Source organism: Triturus cristatus, chromosome 9 (genome assembly GCF_964204655.1).
Source record: "Triturus cristatus chromosome 9, aTriCri1.1, whole genome shotgun sequence".
NCBI classification, from domain to species: Eukaryota; Metazoa; Chordata; class Amphibia; order Caudata; family Salamandridae; genus Triturus; species Triturus cristatus.
The window spans coordinates 853,389,095-853,414,164 of record NC_140592.1 but is presented as its reverse complement, the minus strand read 5'-3'; the positions used below and the strand labels follow the sequence as shown (position 1 = coordinate 853,414,164).

General features: G+C 47.8%; 1 protein-coding gene across 2 annotated transcripts in view; it reads right to left on the bottom strand.

Annotated features, from left to right (window-relative positions):
- The window catches only part of CDC42BPB (CDC42 binding protein kinase beta), a 1,057,701-nt gene that overhangs the window by 628,907 nt on the left and 403,724 nt on the right, over positions 1-25,070 (bottom strand). For both annotated transcript variants that reach the window (XM_085626326.1, XM_085626327.1), the window contains exons 10-11: positions 20,634-20,800; positions 20,427-20,546 (exon numbers count right to left, since the gene is read on the bottom strand). In XM_085626326.1, the coding sequence (XP_085482452.1) occupies positions 20,427-20,546; positions 20,634-20,800 (287 nt within the window). The remainder of the gene's footprint in view (positions 1-20,426; positions 20,547-20,633; positions 20,801-25,070) is intronic.

Below are 25,070 nucleotides of genomic sequence, written 5' to 3'. Positions count from 1 at the left end.
GCAAACAGATCTATGTCTGGGTGGCCCCACATTTGAAAAAACGGATGAAGAACTTGCGGATGAAGTTCCCATTCTTGAATCTGCGGTAGTTGACGACTGAGCAGATCTGCAATTTGATTGTGTATCCCAGGAAGATACTCTGATAAGAGGTTTATCTTTTGAGGAATGGCCCATCTCCAAATGCTTTGTGATAGGCGTGAAAGCTGCAGAGAGTGTGTCCCTTCTTGTTTTTGTATGTAGTACATTGCTGCCATGTTGTCCGTTCGGACGAGGGCAGTTTTGCCTAGGAGAGGTTTCTGAAATGACTTTAGGGCGAGAAATATGGGCAGTAACTCCAGGTGATTGATGTGGAGAAGTTGATGTGGAGAAGTTTCTGTTGAGGTGTCCACATACCCTGAATGGTGTGGTTTAAGAGATGAGCTCCCCAGCCGGTGAGGGATGCGTCCGCTGTTAGCACTATTTGTGGAACCGGTCCAAGAACAGCTGACCTTTGAAAAGATTTTGTTTGCTCCATCGTTGCAGAGAGCGATATGTGCGGCTGTCTACCAACACCAGATCTGTAAGTTGACCCTGAGCTTGGTTCCACTGTTGTGCTAGACATTCCTGTAATGGACGCATCTGGAGTCTTGCGTAAGGGACGATGATTAGGATGCAAGAGGCCATCACCCCTATTAGCTACATGAACACTCGAGCTGGTAGTGAGTTTTGCGGTTGAAATTTTGTTATGAGGGCTTGAATACTGGCTGTCCTGGTTCGGTTTGGGTATGCAAGGGCTTTTGAAGTATCAATTGTTGCACCTAGATACTGTTGGGTGTGGGATGGTAGGAGATGTGACTTGGCAAGGTATATTGTGAATCCTAAGTTGTGTAACAGCTGAATTGTGTTGTGTGTGTTTTGTACACACTTGCTGCGTGACTTGGCTTTTATGAGCCAGTCGTCTAGGGAAGGAAACACATGAATGTGTTGTCTTCTTTAGTGGGCTGCTGCCACCGTGAGACATTTTGACTCTGGGTGCTGTTCTGACTCGGAATGGAAGGACTTTGAACTGGTAATGTTGTCTGTCCACTACAAACAGTAGGAATTTCCTGTGAGCAGGGTGAATAGGAATGTGGAACTAGGCGTCCTTGAGATCTAGAGTGGCAAGGAAATCGCCTTGTTGAAGGAGCCGGAGGACCTGTTGTAGCGTGACCACGTGGAAGTGGTTGGATTGTATGTACAGGTTTAATGGTCAAAGGTCTAATATTGGCCTGAGAGTGCTGTCCTTTTTTGGAATGAGGAAATAAAGGGAGTAAATCCCTGTACCTTGGTGATGTAAGGGAACCGGTTCTATTGCATGCTTTTGCAAGAGAGAGAGAGAACCTCCTGCTTGAGAAGCGTGAGATGTTCTGTGGCCACTGGACGCTGTTTGGGAGGTATGTGGGGAGGAGTAGAAGTGAGTTCCAGGCAGTAACCATACTAGATAATTTGTCTTACCCACCTGTCTGTGGTGATGAAATTCCAAACAGGTAGGAACTGTGACAGTCTTCCACCAACTGGAGTGGTCTGGGGGGAGTGGAGGGAAGTCACTATTTTGTGGAGGGGGGAGCTGCGGGTATTAGAACCACGCCATCTCCCTCTGTTGTTATTGCCTCTGTAAGTTCCTCTAAAAGGTGTAAGGTGTGCTCTTGTATGAAAGCATACTCTGAACACCTAGCTGGGGCATTTAGTGCCAGATTAACAAGATATTTACATTTGGTAACACACTTTCTGCAGATAATTAATGCATGGTGAAGGTGTGAACGGACACCCATATAGTAGCCAGGCAGATGTCCAGCAGCCGAACACCCCTGGCCAAGGCCTAGTGGCAGCCTTGGGTCTTGAAGATTGAGTCCAAGGCTCTCATGAAGCGCATTTATGGCCAAGGAGTAGCACTTCTTAATGTAAAGAATGATCCATTTGAATAAGGTCCATTTCTGGACTTCTTTTCCTTTCTTAGCATGACAGAACCCACAAAACGTAAGCCATGCACTTGGTGCTCCTTAGTCCAATCGAAGTAAATGTTGTGAGACTTTCTGGGGTCCAACCGGTGAATTCACTTAACAAAAATGTATCCTACCTTCCTTCCTATAATGCTTTAATATAGCTTTATCCTCCAGTCCTAAAAAGAATTTTCAATTTTTGTATTGTGACCCTCACACATCCTACTGGTGTCATGCTTCAATATCGGGCCACACCCTGGTCCCTAAAATCCAGGGTGGGGCAACCATATCTCAGGGACGCCTTTAAATATTGTTCTAATACTAATGGAGATTACAAATATTAAAATTAAAAATACCTAGTGGTTGCCCCGATTTCCCTTTATTTTGGGTGCCACTGGTAGGATTTAAATGTGTGCTAATTAGTTGGGTGAATGTAAGGGGAGGGTTACGACCTAGGTACTCTAATAATGCGTTGACATGTTTTAGTCCTTCACTACCCCAACAGGGTCTTGTGCTTTCATCAGGACTATGTTTATTTGAACCCCATTTGTTTTAAGTGATAATATCACTATCCAATTAGTGGTGTCAGGTCTGGCACCATCTGTTCCAGTGGCAATCAGTGGCTTCATCCAAGGACCCCCCATAGCCTAGAGTTAATGCATCTATAACCACTCAGAGCTCCAACTGGGGTAGGGAAAAAGGCCTACTACAAGTAAGGTTGGAATCCTTTATCTACCACTGGAGGTGCTAAGCCACCTCATCGAACACACATGTTCTCCTAGAGGCATCCCCAGTGAGGAGCACAATGAAGACCGATGATCTAATACATAGCCGGCATGTGACAAAAGGCTTAGATCATGAGGAGGTACTAGGCCAGGAGACCAAAAAGCCTCAGAACGATCAGGCATAACACAGGACGGAGCAGAAAGAAAATGTTAGTTACTTTCTGTAACAATATTTCTGGTGGATACTCTTCCTGCAGATTCCCCACCTCTTGAATTCCCCAGACCCTGACTGGTCCAGAAAACCTTTCTCCATATCTCCATAGCCTTACCCCTGACAGAAGTGTGGTGTTAGCCATGTTTGACTCCGGGAGTGACATGCCGGTGATGGGATGAGAATGACATCAGGTAAGGAAAATGCTACTTACCAGTATGCATCTGTACTTGGCATGTAGAGCTGTAGATCTGCATACTTTTGCATAGATCGCCATCTGGTGCTGGCTCGGATGTTTGCACTTTGTTATTGTAGAAGTCTTTGTAGTCACGAGATAGGTGACTCCTCCTTTGGTTAGTAGTGCACATGGGCATCGACTCCATCTCCAGATTGTTTGTGACATGAAGGGTGACGATGGAGTTAGTTAGAAAAAGAAAGATGTCCATGTGTAATGTATCTAAGTAAGATAGTACTGCAACACATATAGGTGTCCGGGGAGGCAGGTGGGCGTATGCGGATCTACAGCTCTACATGCCAAGAACAGATGCATACTGTTAAGTAGCATTTTCCATTCGAGGCATATGAGCTGTAGATCGCATACTTTTGCATAGACTATACAGCAGTTCCCCTGTCAGCGGTGCTTATCTGTGTGCATTGGCAGTAGTTTGAAAAAGTGTTCTTAGTACAGCCTTACTCACACTAGCTTGTTGTTTTGCCTGCACATCTACACAGTAGTGTTTTGTAAAAGTGTGCGGTGCAGACCATGTTGCGGCTTTGCAAATGTCATCCATGGGGATGTTTCCTAAGAATGCCATGGATGCCCCTAGTTTGCGTGTGGAATGCGCTCTAGGGGGAATGGATAATGTACGCTTTGCTTTTTGGTAGCATATTTGAATGCATTTAAAGATCCACCTGGCAATTCCAGCTTTAGATATAGGATTGCCCGTATGTGGTGGTGAGAAAGCTATGAAAAGTTGTTTAGTTTTCCTGAAACTTTTTGTCCTTTCAATGTAGTAAAGAATAGCATTTTCACGTCAAGTGTATGAAGAACTCGTTTTGCTACTGAGTCTGGTAGAGGAAAAAAGACTGGGAGCTCAACAGACTGGTTAAGGTGAAAGGCCGAAATTACTTTAGGTAAGAATTTAGGGTTTGTCCTAAGAACCACTTTGTTGTGATGTATTTGCAAAAATTGATCTTGTATGGTTAATGCACACAATGAGAGGGTAGAGGCTATAGATACCGCACCTGACAAATGAATAGTGCTTCTTGTTAGAGATTCTTACAGTGCAACGAACCAAGGAACACTCCCCTCTAAGTTCCTTACCAGGAAAGAGTCCTGTCACAAAATTAAACACAAAAGGGTTCAGCACTGTTCCAAAAAGTCAATGATTGTAAGAAAGAATGTCCAAAACGTCGATATACTTTTCTTGAGAGAATCCTTTTCTTTATTACATATTCACATAAACATAAAGAATCATAGCCACGTAGATATGACGAATCATAGCCGACGCGTTTCGTCTCAAAACAGAGACTTCTTCAGGGCTTCTTGAAAAAGTAAAATGATTTTTCAAAGTGAAGATTATGTGAATCGAACCAGCAACCGTGATTTCCAATATAGGCAAAAAGTTTCTTTACTGATGAATATTTATCAGTGTCATAAGATCCAATAGTTTAGTATTTGTTGGAAAAAGAGCCTTCAAGGCTTCAGAATGATTTAGGGAGCCTGGGGGTGCCCTTATTTTTTTTTGCTCCCTTGTAGTCAGCGGTATGGTCGGCCTTATGGCGGCGCCAAAACCATTTACTTCATCGTGTTGCTTGTCAAAAATTCTTCCAAGCTGGCCGGGCTGAGTCTCGGGGTGGAATGATTGCCAGGCTGACTACAAGGGAGCAAAAAAAAATTAGGGCACCCCCAGCCTACCTAAATCATTCTGAAGCCTTGAAGGCTCTTTTTCCAACAAATACTAAACTATTGGATCTTATGACCTTGATAAATATTCATCAGTAAAGAAACGTTTTGCCTATATTGGAAATCACGGTTGCTGGTTCGATTCACATAATCTTCACTTTGAAAAATCATTTTACTTTTTCAAGAAGCCCTGAAGAAGTCTCTGTTTAGAAACGAAACGCGTCGGCTATGATTCGTCATATCTATGTGGCTATGATTCTTCAGGTTTATGTGAATATGTAATAAAGAAAAGGATTCTCTCAAGAAAAGTATATCGACGTTTTGGACATTCTTTCTTACAATCACTGACTTTTTGGAACAGTGCTGAACCCTTTTGTGTTTAATCTTGTATGGTTAATGCCTGGAGTTCACCCACTCTTCTGAGAGATGTGATGGCCACAAGGAAAGCTACTTTCCATGTGAAATACTGTAACTCACATTTATGTAAAGGTTCAAATGGGGGACCCATGAGCCTCGTAAGGACAATGTTTAGATTCCATACTGGAGAGGGTGGAATTCTGGGAGGGATTATCCTTTTAAGTGCTTCCATGAAAGCTTTGATGTGAAGTACCCTAAACATCGACAAGTGTTGTCTGTTGTGTAAGTAAGCTGCTATAGCAGCAAGATGTAATCGTATGGATGTGTATGCCAGAAAACATCTTTGTAGATGCAGGAGATAATTGATAACGTTTTGAGTTGAAGCATCTAGCGGATTGATTGTTTTTGTTATTGCAGTAAACAACAAACCTTTTCCATTTAGCTGCATAGCATGCTCTAGTGGTAGGGAGTCTAGCTTCTCTAATGACGTTCATGCAGTCGGGTGGGAGATTGAGGTAACCAAACTCTAAGATTTCAGGTGCCAGATCGCTAGGTTCAGTTGAGCTGGGTCTACATGTCTTATCTCCCCATAGTTCTGTGCAAGAAGCTTTGGGGAAAGGCGCAACTTTTGGTGTGGGACTACTGAGAGTTCCAGCAGCGTTGTGAACCATGGTTGTCGGGCCCATGTTGGAGGAACCAGGATCATTGTGAGAGACTGTTGTTTGAGCTTGCACACCAGTAACGAAATGAGCGGGAGAGGCGGAAAAGCGTACGCAAATCTGCCTGACCAGTTCATCCATATCGCATTGCCTTTGGACAATGGGTGTGGGTACCTAGAGGCGATGTTTGGGCATTTTGTGTTGAAATGTGTGGCAAACAGATCCATGTCTGGGTGGCCCCACATTTGAAAAAACGGATGAAGAACTTGCGGATGAAGTTTCCATTCGTGAATCTGCTGTTGTGGACGACTGAGCAGATCCGCAATTTGATTGTGTATCCCAGGTAGATACTCTGATAAGAGGTATATCTTTTGAGGAATGGCCCATCTCCAAATGCTTTGTGATAGGCATGAAAGCTGAAGAGAGTGTGACCCCTATTGTTTTTGTATATAGTACATTGCTGTCATGATGTCTGTTCGGACGAGGACAGTTTTGCCTAGATGTTTCTGAAATGACTTTAGGGCGAGAAATATGGCAAGGAACTCCAGGTGATTGATGTGGAGAAGTTTCTGTTGAGGGGTTCACATACCCTGAATGGTGTGGTTTAAGAGATGAGCTCCCCAGCCGGTGAGGGATGAGTCCGCTGTTAGCACTATTTGTGGAACCGGTCCAAGAACGGCTGACCTTTGGAAAGATTTTGTGTGCTCCACCGTTGCAGAGAGCGATATGTGCGGCTGTCTACCAACACCAGATCTGTAAGTCGACCCTGAGCTTGGTTCCACTGTTGTGCTAGACATTCCTGTAATGGACGCATCTGGAGTCTTGCGTAAGGAACGATGATTAAGATGCAAGAGGCCATCATCCCTATTAGCTGCATGAACACTCGAGCTGGTAGTGAGTGTTGCGGTTGAAATTTTGTTATGAGGGCTTGAATACTGGCTATCCTGGTTGGGTTGGGGTATGCAAGGGCTTTGGAAGTATCAATTGTTGCACCTAGATACTGTTGGGTGTGGGATGGTAGGAGATGTGACTTGGTGAGGTTTATTGTGAATCCTAAGTTGTGTAACAGCTGAATTGTGTTGTGTGTGTTTTGTACACACTCGCTGCGTGACTTGGCTTTTATGAGCCAGTCGTCTAGGGAAGTAAACGCATGAATGCGTTGTCTTAAGTGGGCTACTACCACCGTGAGACATTTTGACTCTGGGTGCTGTTCTGACTCAGAATGGAAGGACTTTGAACTAGTAATGTTGTCCGTCCACTACGAACCGTAGGTATTTCCTGTGAACAGGGTGACTAGGAATTTGGCGTCCTTGAGATCTACAGTGGCAAGGAAATCACCTTGTTGAAGGAGCCGGAGGACCTGTTGTAGCGTGACCATGTGGAAGTGGTTGAATTGTATGTACAGGTTTAATGGTCTGAGGTCTAATATTGGCCTGAGTGCGCCGTCCTTTTTTGGAATGAGGAAATAAAGGGAGTAAATTCCTGTACCTTGGTGATGTAAGGGAACCGGTTCTATTGCATGCTTTTGCAAGAGAGAGAGAACCTCCTGCTTGAGAAGCGCGAGATGTTCTGTGGCCACTGGACACTGTTTGGGATGTATGTGGAGAGGAGTAGAAGTGAGTTCCAGGCAGTAACCATACTGGATAATTTGTCTTACCCACCTGTCTGTGGTGATGGAATTCCATACAGGTAGGAACTGTGATAGTCTTCCACCGACTGGAGTGGAGTGGTCTGGGGGGAGTGGAGGGAAGTCACTATTTTGTGGTGGGGGAGTTGCGGGTATTAGAACCACGCCATCTCTCTCTGTTGTTATTGCCTCTGTAAGTTCATCTAAAATAACCTCTGTTAGGGGACGTTTGGGTGGGGCTTTTATAAGTAGAAGAGGTGGTTTCTGTACCAATGGTCTTGGAGCCGCCCCTATAAGAGGAGCGACGAAAAGAACCTCTACTAGTTGTTCCTTGTAGAGCCCCCATAGATTTGGCTTTGTGTCCTTTTTCATGTTTTCTAAAGATGAGTCCACAGTGGGTCCAAACAAGTGTTCCTGATCTAATGGTTGATTGAGGATGGTAGACTGTACCACTTGTTTAAAACCAGATATGCGCAGCCACGCATGTCTACGTAATAACACACTTGTATTAATTGTGCGGGATGCTGTATCTGCTGCATCCAGGGCACATTTTATAGAGGTGTTTGTGATTAACTTTCCCTCTTGTATATGATCATTTGCCTTGGTCTTGTATTCATCTGGAAGATGCTGCATGAGCTTTTCAAGCTCAACATAGTGAGCCCTGTCATACCTCGCCAGTAAAGCTTGTGAGTTGGCCATACGCCAAAAATTTGCTGCCTGGGATGCAACTTTTACCTGATGTGTCCAGTAGTTTAGACTCTTTGTTTGGCGGAGGGGCATCACCTGTGGTTTGGGAATTTGCCCGTTTACGGGCATTTGCTACTACTAATGAGTCCAGAGGGAGTTGACCTTTAATGTGAGCTGGATCGCTTGGAGCTGGCTTGTATTTATTCTAGGATTGAGCACTTTTAAAAACCTCAAGGGTATGTTTAATCATCCCTTTTGAGCATAGGGAGAGTATTTGTTGTTTTATGAGGTTGCGAGAATGTGTCTAATAAAAAATCCTCCTCTGGGGAGTCAGAATGGAGTTCAACCCCATGGTATTGTGCAGCTCTATTTATTAGTTGCGCAGACCCTACATTGTCATCTGGATATGATGGTCTAGAGGGATCAATCAATCAATCAGTCAGAGCATTTGTAAAGAGCGCTACATACCCGTGAGGTTCTCAAGGTGCTGGCGGGGGGGGGGGGGGGGGGGGGGGGAATGCTGCTACTGCTAGAAACGCCAGGTCTTGAGGAGTCTTCTGAAGGTCAGTAGGTCTGGGGTCTGCCGTAGGTGGATGGGGAGGGTGTTCCAGGTCTTTTTCAGCGAGGTGTGAAAACGATCTGCCGCAGGAGGTCGCTCTTTGGATGCGGGGGACTGTGGCGAGGTCGGCAGAGCGGAGCTGGCGGGTGGGGGTGTAGAAGCTGAGTCGTCTGTTGAGTTACGCTGGTCCGGTGTTGTGCAGTGCCTTGTGTGCGTGGGTGAGGAGCTTGAAGGTGATCCTCTTGCTGACGGGGAGCCAGTGCAGGTCTCTCAAGTGGGGTGTGATGTGGCTGGGCGAAGGATGTCGAGGATCAGGCGTGCAGAGGTGCTCTGAATATGTTGAAGTCGTTCCAGGAGTTTGGGCGAGGCTCCTGGGTACAGGGCCTTTCCGTAGTCCAACCTGCTGCTGACGAGGGCCTGGGTGACCGTTCTTCTCGTTTCGGTGGGGATCCACTTGTAGATCTTGCGGAGCATGCGGAGGGTGTTGAAGCAGGAGGACGAGACAGCGTTGACCTGCTTTGAGATGGAGAGGGTAGAATCGAGGATGAACCCTAGGTTGCGTGCGTGGTCGGCGGGTGTTGGAGCTGTTCCCAGTGCGGTCGGCCACCAGGCGTCGTCCCAGGCCGAGGGGGTGGAGCCGGGGATGAGGACTTCCGTCTTGTCCGAGTTCAGCTTCAGTCGTCTGTTCTTCATCCACTCGGCGACGGCTTTCATTCCTTCGTGGAGGTTGGTTTTGGCGGTGTGGGGGTCTTTGGTGAGGGAGAGGATCAGTTGGGTGTCATCAGGCTATAAGTCTGGCTCAGGTACATCTGGGACATTATAATCGTCCCAAGAGTCATGAGCTGAGATACTGTGGGTGTCATCATCAGTATCTGTATTATTGTTAGACTTGGGGGTCTCTAGTTGGCACAGGTATGCACTTGTGACAAATAGGGACCCTCTCCTCTAGTCAGGGTAAGGGGGTACACTCCTAAAATAACCCCTGCTCACCCCTTTGGTAGCTTGGCACGAGCAGACAGACTTATCTCAGAGGCAGTGTGTAAAGCATTTGTGAACACATACAGTAACCAAGTGACAACACTACAGACGGACACCACACAGGTTTTATATCAAAAATAAGTATTCTTTATACAGATTTACCACAAGACCATTAAACGACAAAAACACACAATACAGTTACTTTAGATGGTAGAATTTAACTTAGTTCTCTTAAGTTCTTAGATGCGACACTTTAAGTCAATGTACCTTTAGATGCGACACGCAGGGCAACGAAAGTGTTGCAACGATGTTGTTGCGATGAAAGTTTGGTGCAAAGAAATAAAGACGTGAAGATCTTCAAGATGCGGCACGCTTCCCCGATGTTGCGAGAAGACTCGACTCGATGCTTCAGCTGCAGCGGCGAGACACTTTACGCGATGCAACGACAGCGGCCTTGGCAGCGACACTCTTCTACGACGTTTGCGAGACGCTTCCGCTCGATGCGAGGCTGCAGCGGCGACACCCCTTTACGCGATGCGACGACAGCAGCTCCGACGGCGGCACGCTTCTCCGTGGATGCAAGACGCTTTTCTTGATGCGGTGCAATGCGACAACTACGTTGGCTGCGATGGCAACACGCTTCTTCGGCGTTGCAAGACACTTCCTGGATGATGTGAGACGCTTCCACTCGATGCGATGCTGCAGCGGCGACAAACTTTACGCGATGCGACAACAGCTCCGACGGCGGCACGCTTCTCCTTCTTGAGTCGCGCTTCCAGATCCTTGCGACACGCAGTCCCTCAGAAGGCCCAACAGCAGCAGGCACTTCCAAAGAACTCTGGGGAGCTGGGGGGTGAAGTCTGTTGTTCTTGAGACTTCAGCAGGAGGCAAGCTCTTTTCCAAGCCCTTGGAGATCCTTCACAAGTTGAGCAAAAGTACACACAAAGTTTGTTTCTCCTATCTTTGGCAGTAGGCAACCCCTGCAGGCCAATCCCCCAGTTTCAGGGATAGTCTCTCCTCAGTTTCTTCTTGGTTCCTCTCCTCAGCAGATTTCTTCTTGTTTCTCAAAGTGATCTAAATTCTTGGGATCAGGGTCCCAATATTTATACCCAAAAATCCCTTGTCCTCTGAAGGCAGAGGAGCCTTTGCCTTGTTCAAACCGGTTCTGGTCAGTCCTGGAGCACTTTGTTTACCTGACTCCTCCTTTCCTTTCAGAGTGCAGGGCAGAAACATCAAACGCCCCACAGGAGGTGGAGCCAGCATTGTGGAGGGAAAGCACAGCCCTGGAGCACTTTGTTGACATGATTCCTTCTCTCCTTTCACAGTGCAGGGCAGAGACATCAGACGCACCACAGGGGGTGGAGTCAGCACTGTGGGGGGCAGGCACTGTCCTATTCAGGTCCCAGGTGCAACTCCTCCCTCCCATCTACATAGAGATCTCTCTATTCACCACTGGGCGGACTCACCCTGTCTCCTGGAATCCCCAAGCCCTGTCACTCCAGACAAGGAATACACAGCCTAGCAGAGGCAGGTTTGAATGGTTAGACAAGAAAATACCTACTTTCTAAAAGTGGTATTTTCAAACATAGAATGTTAAAACCAACGTCACTAAAATATGTATTTTATCATTCTGAGTTCAGGCATACTAATGTTCCCTGAGTCAGTTAGGATTATAAAATGTAATAACCAAACTGCCCATTCTGGCCTTTGGAGAACAGGTAACCTTGCAATAGTGAAAAACGAAAATGGCTGTAATTCACTATTAGAACATGTCACACACATCAGGGCATGTCCTACCTTATCCTACAATGCACCCTGCCCTTGGGCCTACCATAGGGGTGTCTGATATGAAGAAAAGGTGCTCACTATGCCACCAGTTTCAAGCTAGCCTGGCTGATATGGGGTATTACCCCGAAACCGGTCCCAGGGTGCTTGTTTTTCGGTCCAGGGAGGACCTGGCCTGGCAGGACTGTTCCCATGGGAAAAAGGGTCAAGGCTGATTTGCATATGACTGGGCCCAAACTGGATTGGCATGGTGGGCAAAATAAGAATGGATTAAACCAAGATCTGTGACTGAATGTTTGACATTGTTGAGTATTCCACCCATCGATTGTTCTCTTTGCATTTTCTATGTTTGGTGGCACCTTGTACAGATCAGTTGCTTTGCGCTTTCCCATGCTTGTCAAAGCTAGTGTAATGGGAACCAAGGAAAGTTTTTTTTTTCGGCGGGGGCACACTGCTAAAGGATAATGAGAGCGATTCAGTCTTAAGGTGTGGAAACAGCACACTTGCATTGGTTACATTAGTTGATTGTGTGGACCTGCTGTATAAACTGTAGAACTAACAACTTAGCAATAAAGAGTATATATAAAAAATTGATAAAAACATTTACATTGTACAAAAAGTAAAAGAGAGCTATAAGGCTTATTAAAAACGAAGGCTGGAGGCGTACCTTGGGGGCTTCACCAACAGATTTAAGGGAATACTTTGGCGAAAACCAGGTACGATTGAAATGTGATGCTCCAGTGGTTTGCCCTCCGGCCAGTTTTTGCAGTATGAAGCCCTGGTCCGCACCTTTGCACAGCTGTGGGGGGACGGTAGAGGTGAACCAGACACACACCGATGATCCATGCCTTGTTCACCCTTGGGAATGCAAGGCACCTAGTGAAATGGTTCTAGGTGGCTCTCCAGGAGGCCTCGGTGAGTCCCTTGACCAGACTACGTGCTAAATGGGACGCGATCGGCGGTAGGGTGTTAACAGATGCGGGTGAGGGAGCTCCGAAACCAGGCTCCGAGGTCGGGATCACGGCAGCAGTAAATGCCCTCTAAATCCCCTCCTGACCCACTACCCGCCGCAAACCATCAAAGCGGGACTTACAGCAGCCGTAGAAGCCAGGAGACGACAGCGACGAAGAGCGCAGAACTGCCGCATACGTCCTGCGCCGATTCCTGGCAGCCCCGACACGACTCCACGAAGGAAACCCGCAAGCCCTCCCCGGATCCGCGTCGATCTCCAAAAAGGGCCCCACCTAACAGACGAGTGACCGTTCCTGCACAAGGAGTGCTGATCACGAAGCAGATTACTCCGTTCTACCTCGGAGCACCGTCATCAAGGTAGGACGACTGGCCCCAATATGGCCGCCACGCGAGACACCAACCTCAAGAAATAGGACTTGCCGAGCGCCGAGGCCCCCAATTTTAAAAAAAAAACAGAGGCCCCCGCCCTCTCTATCTGCACAAAGTTACCCGGGTCGGCGCAGCAGCGCGAGCAAGCCCCGCAAGTAGCTCAGTTTCGGTAATTGGCTCAGCCTGACTCCAAGATGGCGGATCCCTAACCCCAGTCGACCTGCTTTGTCCCCAAAGGTTCGACTCTGAACACTCTCTGCGACACGCGACTCTACATTTGCAGACCCCCTCTGCCCCATCCAAGAAGGAAACTTTACAGGACCACGTTAGTCCCTCAAGAAGCCCCACGCCTTCAGTTGAGTCCGCCTGGCCTCGGGATGGCCGCTCCATAGAGCCCAATGTCACACACCCAATCATCCGAGGAGTTCGCTAAGCGTAACAATAGATACAAGGGCTGTATACAAGGTAATAACAGGGGCGCTACCCCCAACAAAAGAGGACTGGGAAAAGAGCGCATTAGTACACCTTGGAAACACTCTCCCTCTAAGAACCTGCCTGGCCTCTAGAGGACAAGCCCCCGACCATCGAGTTCCGAGTCTAATCACCCATAAGCTTATATTTTGCACGCCGCTACGCTGACCTCTTTCCCCAGCTTGCAACTTCCTCACCTGTGTCAAGCTGGTCACCTCCACCACCACAGTGTTCACCCCCCCTAAGAAAATATCAAAAGGCCCTCAACCCAGCCACCCGACATACCCTCTTGCTAGAGGCAACTGATCTGGAGGCCTGAATAAAGTTGACCGCCTGTAGTCAGTACCACAGGATCACCCTCAACTGATCCGTCAGTTACATTCGCATGTCCCCAACCAAGTCTTCGGCGACAACCGTATTTCACCAACCCGCCTAAACCCCCTCTCAGAGGCTCGAGCCCCCGCCCTGTAGCAAACTTACTATGGCCCTGGACACGCTAACGCACCCCTACCAACCCCTACCGACCCACCCGAAACCTAATAACGCGAACGCATACACTATTAACTTCCCACCCAACCTGTCTGCTAGAGCACGACGAAATTTCAAGCAGAAACTGATTAGACAGCACAGGGAAACCCTATTTTCAGACATATACCACTTCTCCTCTAAAGGACTGATTAAGATCGACCTAATCTCCCACACGGAGAGACCAGAAGAATGGAACATCACTCTCAGAGCACAACTCTACATCTCCAAAACCACAACCACCCCACACAGCTGCAAACTATCATCTTTGCTTCCTAATCGCTCATCAAGAAGTGGGATCATGTCCGTGACCATCTACACTAACGGCACTGTTCTCATTCAGGCAAATAACGAGAACCTGGAGGCTTTCGACTCCCTCTTTCCCACACTCCGTTCCGCTCTCCCCCACCTGCCTCGACCCGCCCTAGCCCAGCTCCCAAGGGTTACTCATACTATCGCCTCCCCTCCCTGCGCCCCCGCTGCCCACCTCCCCCGAGGCACCCCCCTCTACGGCGCCTCTACAAAGCATGCTCTCCAACTTTCCAAAGAAAGTACTAACCCTCTTCCTAACCGGACCCATCCACCTCAACCCTGTGAACAAGCTCTGCCGACAGTGTCCCTTAACCACACTAGCGCTCGCACAGATCTCAGAAAGCTGAACCCACACATTGAGCCAACTCACCCCCCTCGCTTGATCCCAAAAAGCGACACCTTGTCCTACACAATGAAGGATAGGCAACATTCCACCAACAAGAACTACAACACACAGGACGAACCCCCCCAAGACGTCCCCACCCTCGCACACAACTCCACGAGACAGCGGTTCACGTCACTAGAAAGCCAGATAGACTCGATCGCCCGGGGCTTAGCCGAAATTATCACCAACCTAGACAAGGAACGCAGGTCCATCCAATCCCCCCCCTGGGTACCCTCTACATCTAACACCAACCACCACAAGTGCCCTACCTGCCCCTCAGCAATCACCGGGTCACGATTGCAGAGGCTACCAAGACCGGTCGCGGAAAACTGGTCACAAAATTCCGTGAGAAACTCAGCCCCCTCCATTAGGGCTCAGAGACGCTCATATGCAAATACCGTGCCTCTGACTTCAAGACCCACTAGGACAGACGCTTCAATGACGGACAAAGAAGCAGCTGATCTAGCCTCCTCATATGGCACACCCCACACACCTCACACCAACTCCCCAAAATCCAAAATCCCAGTGATCACGGGTTTCCGAAAAGACCTGCCGTGCATAAAAATCCCCAGACTGCCCTGCCTTTCCACCCTACCCAGGGCCCCCATAGCAATGATCCCTAGCCACGAAGAGCCTTCCACCAACTGCTTGCTCATTAATTGCAGGTCGGCGTCCATGCATGCTACGGAACTAGCAGAAGCCATCCTCTCACAGGACATCGACATTGCATTCATCACGGAGACCTGGCTCAACGAGCTCTCCTCACCATGCTTAGACATGCTTGTACCACCAGGCTTTTCCATTATCAACAAAGACAGAAAAGACCAACGAGGGGGAGGGGTAGCTATCATTCATAAAGAAAACATGGTCATCTCGGTAATAGAATCCTGCAAATACAACACATTTGAATGTCTCTCAACCAACATAAAGACCAAAGATAATGGTACTCTGCTCTGCCACCTTCTTTACCATCCACCAGGCAATACCTCCGTATTCGGTGAGCATCTATCTGACCTGATAGCTCAATGTGCACTAGGAGATGACAACTACCTAATCCTTGGTGACCTTAACCTGCGGTGGAATGAAACTACCAACCCGTTAATTCAAACGCTATCCAATCTCCTCCATGACAAGAATTTAATCCAACACTGCGCAGAGGAGACACACTACAAAGGAGCCATCCTGGACGCCATCATTGCTCAACGAAACGCAATTACAATCAACCACATACTCCCCGTGGACTGGTCGGATCACCACTTGATCCTATTCCACATCAACCAACAAACTGTCTCCCAACCGCCTAGGCAAGCCCCTTCAAAATGGATTAGAAACTTCTCTCAGATTCCCATGGAAATCCTTGAAGACAGGATAAACTCGCTTCTTCCCCAAACCAATGACCTCCTCTCCACAGCTGAACTCACCGATCGTTACAACGCAAAGCTAGTGACCATGCTTGATCAGCTTGCTCCCCTAAAACTGAAAAAAAGCAGAGCAATCCCATCCAGGTCATGGTTCAACTCTGACCTGAATTCTGAAAGGAGAAAACTAAGAGCCAAAGAAAGAAGCTGGAGGAATAACCCTACCTCCATTCTCCGCGAACAACTCAAAACAGCCCGCAGGAAGTACAACAACCACATAAAAAACAAGAAATCCAGCTTTTTCCGCTCAGCGCTCGACAGCGCAAAAAATAGACCTAAAGAGCTCTATAGCATCAGGAAACAAACCTCCAATCCCGTGAACTCCTCTATACAGGCGTCCAAAGAACTCTGCAACAACTTCGCCAACTTCTTCAGGGATAAAATCAATAAGATCGAACTTACACTCAACACCCCCAATACACACCCTTCAAGAAGCATCACGTCCGGGTCGCTCGACTTCTCTCCCGATACCCCCGCCAATTCCTGGCTCAGCTTCCGCCTCATACAAGAATCCGAGATTGTCACGCTGATCTCCTCCTCCAAACCATCAGCACATGACCTAGACCCCATTCCTCCCCTATTGACCAAAAAACTGAAGCACACCCTAGCCCCTCTTTGGTGCACAATCATAAACAGTTCCTTAAAAAATGGAGTCGTTCCAGACTGCCTTAAAATGGGACAAGTCACACCTCTGCTGAAAAAACCCGGCCTTGACACTACGGAACTGAATAACTTCAGACCAGTTTCGAATCTCCCTCTTCTGTCCAAAACCCTAGAAAGATGCGTGCTCCAACAACTAACCCAACACCTGAAAATCATCAACCTACTGGACTCCCACCAATCAGGCTTCAGAAAAGGCTGTAGCACAGAAACCGCGATCCTCAACATCATTGACGATATCCACAGATCACTCGACTCTGACCAATGCTGCCTCCTCATACTCCTTGACCTCTCGGCAGCATTTGACACAGTAGATCACAATCTGCTCCTTAGGGCTCTCCAAGAAAGAGCCGGCCTTGGCGAAGTGGTCCTCCAATGGTTCTCCTCCTTCCTGCACAACCGCACGCAAAAAATTAAAATCAAAAACTTCACTTCCGACCTCCACCAAGTCAACAAGGTTGTCCCGCAAGGCTCAGTGCTATCCCCACAACTCTTCAACATCTACATGGAGCCTCTCGCTAAACTACTCAAAAAAGCCAACGTCCGCTTCCATCTCTACGCTGATGATACTCAGATATATTTGGAAACTACCTCCCTCAAAGACATTCAAAGACTCAATGACGTACTGAGCGATGTTCAACACTGGCTATCTTGCAACCACCTTAAACTAAACCCGGACAAAACTGAGACACTCCTCATCTCGAATAAGGAAGAAAACCCCCAAATTGCCGAATGGCTAAAGGCTGTCGATGCGCTCAAAGGAAATCTCACTCTTGCAGATTCTGTCAAATCACTAGGCATCACTCTAGACCCGAAACTGAACATGACCAGACATATCAAAAATTTGGCCAAGAGTGCTTTCCTTAACCTCCGACTACTGAACAAAATAAAACCCCTCATTCCTCCCACCGATCTCAAACAGGCCACCCAAACTCTGGTACTGTCAAGACTGGACTATGGGAACGCAGTCCTATCTGGAATTCCAAAATCGCACCTGGCTCCCCTCAAAACGGCGTTGCATGCGGCAGCCAGAATGATCACCGGTATCAAGAAATTTGACCATATTTCTCCTGCACTCAGGGAACTTAAGTGGCTTCCGGTCGAAATGCGGATTAGCTTCAGAACAGCCTGCCTCACTCATAAAGCACTACACACCGGCAAACCCGAATATCTGGCAAAAAAACTCAAAAAAGCCGGTCAGGCTAGGAATCTCAGAAGCTCAAACTCACTTCTACTCATCCCACCAAAAACTCGAAAACAAAAAACTGCAGATCGGTCCTTCGCCGGTAGCGCTCCAAAAATCTGGAACTCTATTCCACCTCACATCAGAACCATCCCCTCCTTTGCAAAATTCAAAAGCCAACTCAAAATCTTGTTTCTCAACCGTTCCCTAGGGAATGGATAGGATCAATCGGAGCAGCGAGCCGACACTGCGCTCTGCTCCAACGCTAAGGCCCCGAAGGACTACAAAGACTCAGTCTGTCTTGCACTGTTATTCTGACACTCTACTGTTTTGTGTTGTTGAATCTATGCAATGTTTCCCGCTGTAAAGCGCTCCGATACGGAGCAGCGAGCTGACACTGCGCTCTGCTCCTTCGCCAAGGCTCCGAAGGACTACAATGACTCAGACTGTCTTGCACTATTATTCTGTCACTCTACTGTTTGTCTTGTTGAATCTATGCAATGTTTCCCGCTGTAAAGCGCTCCGATACCCTAGGGTCTGGCCAGCGCTATAAAAAACTTCTTAAATAAATAAAATAAAATGGCGACAAGTGTTACACTACCCTAAGAAGATTTCTCGGAACTCCCGCCTCAAATATCTACAGTTTAACTACACGCATATGACTTACATGACCCCGCATCGACTTAACGTGGCGTATGGGGGTGAGGTTCGCTCTTGCCCCAGATGTTTGCATCCGGATGCGGACTTTGGTCATATGATTTGGGATTGCGGAGTTGTGCGGCCTTTCTGGGAGGCGGTGCTGGGTAAACTGGCTTATGTATTAGGCAGGGAACTACCTCTCATGATCCAGACGTGTATCTTAGGTCTCTTTCCCCGACCGCTGAAGCGTAAGGTGGGGAACAGATTTATAGACCTGGCACTGGCGTTAGCGAAACGTCGCATTGCGTTGGGATGGAAAGCTTCAGGGGGACCACAGTTTGCGCATTGGCGTAGAGCTGTGGTGGTGTGGGATGGAACAGAAGGCAGAGCGCTCAGTTGGGAAGAAAGTAAAGGCCTGAGAAAGCTTCCCTTGGCAGATCAGTGGAGGACAGTGCTGGCAACCTGGGAGAGCCCGGAGGGACGGGTGGCGGGACTGATAGACTCGGGTCCCGAGCCGGACGTGGGCACGGGCCCGGGGGTGCCCTAACTTGTATCGCCCGTTGTCATCTCAGTTGGTTTGGTGCCCGGACGGTGCGCTGCGTCTACAGGCTGAGTGGGAGGAGCGTCTGCTGATCTATTGCGCTTCTGGGGGCAGTATCCTTAGTTCCAGCTATCTGTCCCTTCCTTGGGAGACCACCTGCTGGTCCACTGATGTCACTACTTTCTCTATTGTGTCCTCACCACTAGCTGCATTGGAACTGTTTACGGTGCTTCCTCCTCTACCTCAGGTCTTTTAGTTGGTTGGTGTTTTCTTTTCCTTTTTCTTTCCTTTGCCCCAGTTGGGTATCCTTCAATTGTTTGATGATGTCTTTGTGTTATTTGGGCATTTTGAAATACTGGTGACTGATCCCATATCTACCATTGTATGGCACTAGATGCCCAGGATTGGGCACTGGGGAGGTAGACGTTGCTATAATTCGTGATTTCCTTGCTACTTTCTTTAGGGACTGTCTTGCCTCTGCATGTTTTTTTGTTTGTTATGGTACTGTGTATCTTGAAAAATTAAAAAGGCCAATAAAGATATTAAAAAAAAAAAATGAAATGTGATGCTCCTGAGAGAACAAAAGAATCAGTGTAGCACCGTACTTAGTCTGGTTTCACAAAAAGACAGACGTTAAATAAGCGAACACAGTACCTTGATGAAATAAAAAAACAAAGGAGGGTGGCCCGTCCCAGCCTCCTCCGGGTAACAGGATGGGCTTGTCCTTGACTGAGGCTGTGCTCGCGCGCATGCTGCACAGCGTAGCAGGGCTATATAGAGCAAGTTGGAGATGTGTCAAGTTTCCAGTAGTGATGTCATCAGCTCCCCAGAGGCAATGTCGGCGTCCAATCAAAGTGCCCCTAGGACAACGGGGCTGCTTCTGTGCTATATAGCTCAAGTTGGAGGCATGTTAAGCGGCAGGGGTTATGGGACTTGTGGTCCCCAGCGGCAATGTGAGCGGCTCCCCTGCAGCAATGTCGGCGTCCAAGCAAAGTACCCCCAAGTATAACGATGGGTGTGCTCAAGGACCTGTTTTTTTATTTAAACTGAGTGGTTGTTTGTCCAATACTCAGCCAAGAGAAGAGCGTTTTGTATGGATGCATCACAGACCAGGTATCTAAATATTATAAAATCTTGTGAGAATGACGCTGCTGTAAGTTTATGAAAGTTATGTTCAAATTATTATGGAATGTATTTTGGTGTGGGGCAAGAATGTGCTGTTGATTTGGATTTGCTTGGTGAATTATATGACTTTGATGCCAAAGTTGAAAATATATTTAAATTCAACTACTAGGCAAGCTGGTATAATTGATTCTCTTCCAAAAGGCAAAATGATTCTTCAGAAGTCTCGAGTACAGAAGGTATGCAAAGTCTTGTATGGTCGGGTAAATCGAGTCCAAGACTATGCTTTCAACATCAACCGAAGGATTTTCTTTCCAAGGTGTTTGTTGAGGGCATCTAATTGAGATAGGGAGGTTTGTGAAAAGAAGAGAACATACCTGATATTTTGTTCTTCAATCGCTCGATTTCCTCAGTTAACTTTTTCATCTCTTTATCCCGGGTCAGAGTTCCTGTTGAGCGAGGAGTGCCATGAAGAGATTGAACGGTCTGTGTGGATTCTAGGGATAAATGTAAACAGAATGACATTTGGCAATATAAACAACAGGTGCCGGGTGAAAGATGCTAAAGCATATGCTACATCTTACCCTGAAGTTTTCGGTTCAGCTCTAGTTTTTCTTGCTCAAGTCTTCGAATCCTCCGCTCATAAGCCTCTATCTGCAGACTATTTTCCAACCCTCGCTGGACATCCTCATTTTGGGTTCCAGCATTTGAATTTACTACAGTCCGTAAAGACCCTCGATCAGAAAAACAGCTGAAAAATAAGAAATAACATATCTCTAAGCACTGTACCTAAAGTGCAACAGCATGTAACATTCTTTACTTGGGACTCAGCCTGCGTAATGGTTTAAAGTAACTTTTAAATGTCAAGATTTCAATAGAAAAGCTAGGATTGCTGAAATGCTTTCTCATGAAACCCCTAAATGAACAAGTTACTTACTTTCATTAATGCTATGTCAGTTTGTTGAATGCACTTATCACCCGCAAGGGTATCCAGGCGCTGAGCAGGTGAGTAAGAAGAGCCTATACCAGGCTGAACCTTTGATGTACCGCGGAGTTCGTAGGTAAGCCAGCTTTCAGCTTCTTGCGGAATTCGAGAAGCAAAGAGGATGTCCTGATGTGTTGGAGTAAGTCGTTCAACGTCTTAGCAGCAACTTATGAAAATTAATGACCTCCAGTTCTGCTCCGGTGGATGCGTGAGGTGCGAGCAAGTAAGAGTGATGCTGAGCACAGTTGTCTGTGGGCTTGTAGTAGTGTAGGAGGTGGATAATGTAGGCAGGTCCTATGTTGTGAAGAGCCTTGAATGTGTGGGTGAGAAGCCTGAACTGACTGCGTTTCTGGATGGGGAGCCAATGGAGCTCCCTGAGTTGAGGCGAGATGTGGGGACAGTGAAGGAGACAAGGAGGAGTCTGGCGGCCTTCTGAATGGTCTGGAGTCTGTGTATGAGGTGGGTTGAGATTCCAGCGTAGAGTGAGTTGTCAAAGTCGAGTGTGCTAATGAGGGCTGGTGTGACAGTGCGTACGGTGGTCTGGGGGAGCCACTTGAAGAGCTTAAGCAGCATTCAAAGGATGAGGAAACATGAGGAGGTGATATTGTGGATCTGCAATGCCTTGGTAAGTTTGTTGACCAGAATGAGACCTAGCTTTCTGGCGTGATCCGATGGGATAGATGTGGATTCTACTTCCATGGGCCACCAGGAGGAATCCTAGGGTAAGCTCTTGTTCCCGAAGATCAGTAATTCAGTTTTGCTGATGTTGAGCTTCAGGCAATCCTCTTTCATCCAGTTCGCTACGTCATGCAGTTTCGAGAAGCTGTTCTTGGTGGTGGTTGTGCTGGTGTTGTCCGTCCAGGAAAGGGTATGTCGTCACCGTAGGAGATCATGTTGTTCCCATGGGTTCTGATGATGTTTGTGAGCGGTTTCATGTATATATTGACGAGAGATATAATAAGTGACGATCCTTGTTGGACTACGCAGAGGAGTTTCTTGGGCTCCAAAGAGTGGTTGGAGCCTTACACTATGGGTTCAGCCTTTAAGGAATGAGGTTAACCATTTTAGCGCTGGTTCTTGTATTCCCCTGTGATGTAGTCTTGAGACAAGCGTGTGGTGAGAGACTGTTGAACCGCTGATCGGTCAAGCAGGACGAGTGCTGTGATGTCTCCTCTGTCGAGGATGGTCCGGATGTAGTCTGTGGACGCAATGCTGTGGTTGTCTCGGAATCCAGGTTGCGTGCTGCCCAGAAGCTGGTGGAATTGTAGGTGGCAGGAGAGTTGCTTGTTGATACTCTTCTCGCTTGGGTCGACAGATGGTCTCTTAAGGAGGGTGATGATTTCCGGGGATGTTGAGGTTTTGATAGAGGTGTTGATGATGGATGTCAGCACAGAGATGAACATTATTCCTCCTAGGTTGTACAGGTAGTAGTGGAGGCATGGGTCCGTAATGGCTCCCGAGTGGATTGACTTAATTATCGCGGCAATGTCTTCGCCCAGAGCAGAGAGATAAAGCAGCAGGAGCAAGGCGGGGCCTCGAGGTGCGAAGGCTGAATTCGGATGTATCTAGACTGGTCAGAGGACCACTCTCCGGTAAGTGAAAGGGGGTAGCTGTGCCTGGGCACCTACTCAATGTAGTCGCACACTGGCAACCATTAATATGTTCCTGGGAGAGGAGCGCAAGGTGGACTTTTCTGGAGGATACACTTATCTAACCACACTTTCCTCACCTTTTGAATATTCTAAAGTGTCAGATTAGATTCAGAAGACTTAAAAACGGCATTGCTCCCGTGAGCCAGTAGGTTCTCTTCGTTCCACCCCAGAAGTGATGAACAGAGATGGACAGAAGTGCCAAACCTGCGAACCAACCTCAGTTACTTTCTTGACTCTGTCTGCACCCAACAAGAATAAATGTGCAGATTCCTAAACTTGGACCTTTAGATTGGAACAAATAGCATTCCACAGAACGGGGAGGTGGAAGGGCAGTGAGGGATCTGCAGAGAGTGGGGTGGAGGGTTGGGGGGTGGTGTTGTGTGGTGTTTGTGTGTTTTGACTTTGAGTCAAGCCAGAATCGAAAAGTTGTTGGAGCGCAGGAGGAAGGCTCCTTGGTAAAGACATTGTTATATCTGAATTAGGTTGTACAGGGACCAATGCGCTGGGGCAGATTCGGGATGTGACCTTGGTTGAGGCAGAGAGGACTACTGGCACACCGAGCCCTCCATCTGTGCCCCTGGAGTCCGGCCCAGCATCTATGTGAAAGGGAACAGCATTGGTTTGGGTGCTGGAGTGGAAGTTGGCACTGAAACCAAGTGAATACAGAGACTGGTTCGGAAGGCACAGATGGCACAGAGGATGGATCCACCAGCAGTAACCCAACAAGAGGCCTCTGCAGACCCTTGGGGCCTGAATGTGCACCAAAGGGAGTAGGAAGAGTGTAGCAAGGGTATTCCAAAAGCCTCAGTCAGTTGCAAGGTTACCGATGTCCTGGGAAACTTGGGCTGTATCAGGATCAGCTGGACCATCGGAACCTTGCCAGGTTACAGGGAGTCAGACTGATGCAGAGGCCGCATATACCACCTGGCTAAGTGTACAAGCAGGGTGCATGAGGTCAACAGGTCAAGAAGCCTAAAGGCTGCTCTCACTATGATCCACGATCAAGGCTGAAACATTACAATCATAGCCCAAACGTCCCAGACACATTGTGGAAGAGGAAAGGCCCTGAATTGCACTGTGTCCAAGAAAGCTCCTATAAAAGGAAGTCTCTATGAAAGAGTCAGGTGTGACTTTGGATCTTTTATTTAAGTACCCCAACAATGTCAAGAGGTTAGCCGTTGTCTGTAGGTGGTCTACAGCTGATTGTCGGGTAGGCAACAAGATGTGTGGCAACCACCACCTTCACTTTTGCGAACACTTGAGAAGTGCTGGTAAGGCCAAAGGGGAGAATGGCAATTGAAAATACTCCTGGCTAACCGTGAACCGCTGGTAACATGTGGGACTGCAGGATGGACACATGAAAGTAAGGTCCTGGAGTTCAAAGGCTACAATTAAGTAACCCGGATCCAGGGCAGACAGAACCTGGACCAATATAAGCATTTGGAATTTGTCCTGCCTCAGAAAGGCGTTTGAGAGGGCAAAGATCTAGAATAAGACGAAGGCCTCCATTCTTCTTCGGCACAAGAAACTAGCAGTAGTAACCTCCCATCCCTATTTCAGAGTTTGAAACCCTCTCTATGGCCTTCTTGGACAGGAGAGCTTGCAGTTCTTGAAATGAGATAGATAGATGTGCCTATCTGTGTCCAGCCAAAGAGGAACGGAAGGGCATAGTACTGTTAGATGATCTGGAGGGCGCATCTGTTGGATGTGATGGTTTGCGAGCCTTGGAGAAAACTTTTGAACCTAACTCCCACAGACCGGTCGTGCACCACTAAGGGCAAACTAAAGTGGCTTGGAATCTGATGCAGCAGTGAAGGGAGACTGAGAAGAACAGAATCCCTCATGACCTGTATGATGTATGGTTGCTCCCCTGCCACAGAAAAACTAGGGTGAATGCTGGTGTGAGAAATTGCCATCTTTCTTGCATGGCATGCCCCCCCTTTTTCCTGAATTGCTGATGTACTTTGACTGAGTGTGCCCTGGGCTCCTGCCAATCAGGTACCCAGGGCCTGTGTTTCTTCCCTAAAACTGCATGAAGCCTAAACCCAATTGGCATCTCTGGCCACATGTCAGCCCCTGGTAAACGGTACCCTAGGCACCCAGGGTCCTGTGACCAGAGAAGGCCCCTAAGGGCTGCAGCACTTATTGTGCCACCCTTAGAGGCCCTGTACCCTGACACACACACTGCCTTTGCAGGCTGAGTGTCTTGGTGCAGAACAAAACAGAGTCGACATGGCACACATCCCTGTGTGCCATGCCCACAAACACACTGCCCTGGCATACCTCAGTCACCCCTCTAGCTGGGTGCACTATGCCAGTGGTGTGGGTACAAGTGCATGAGCCCTGTACCCCTACAGTACCCAGGTCCATTCCTGGGCATTGTA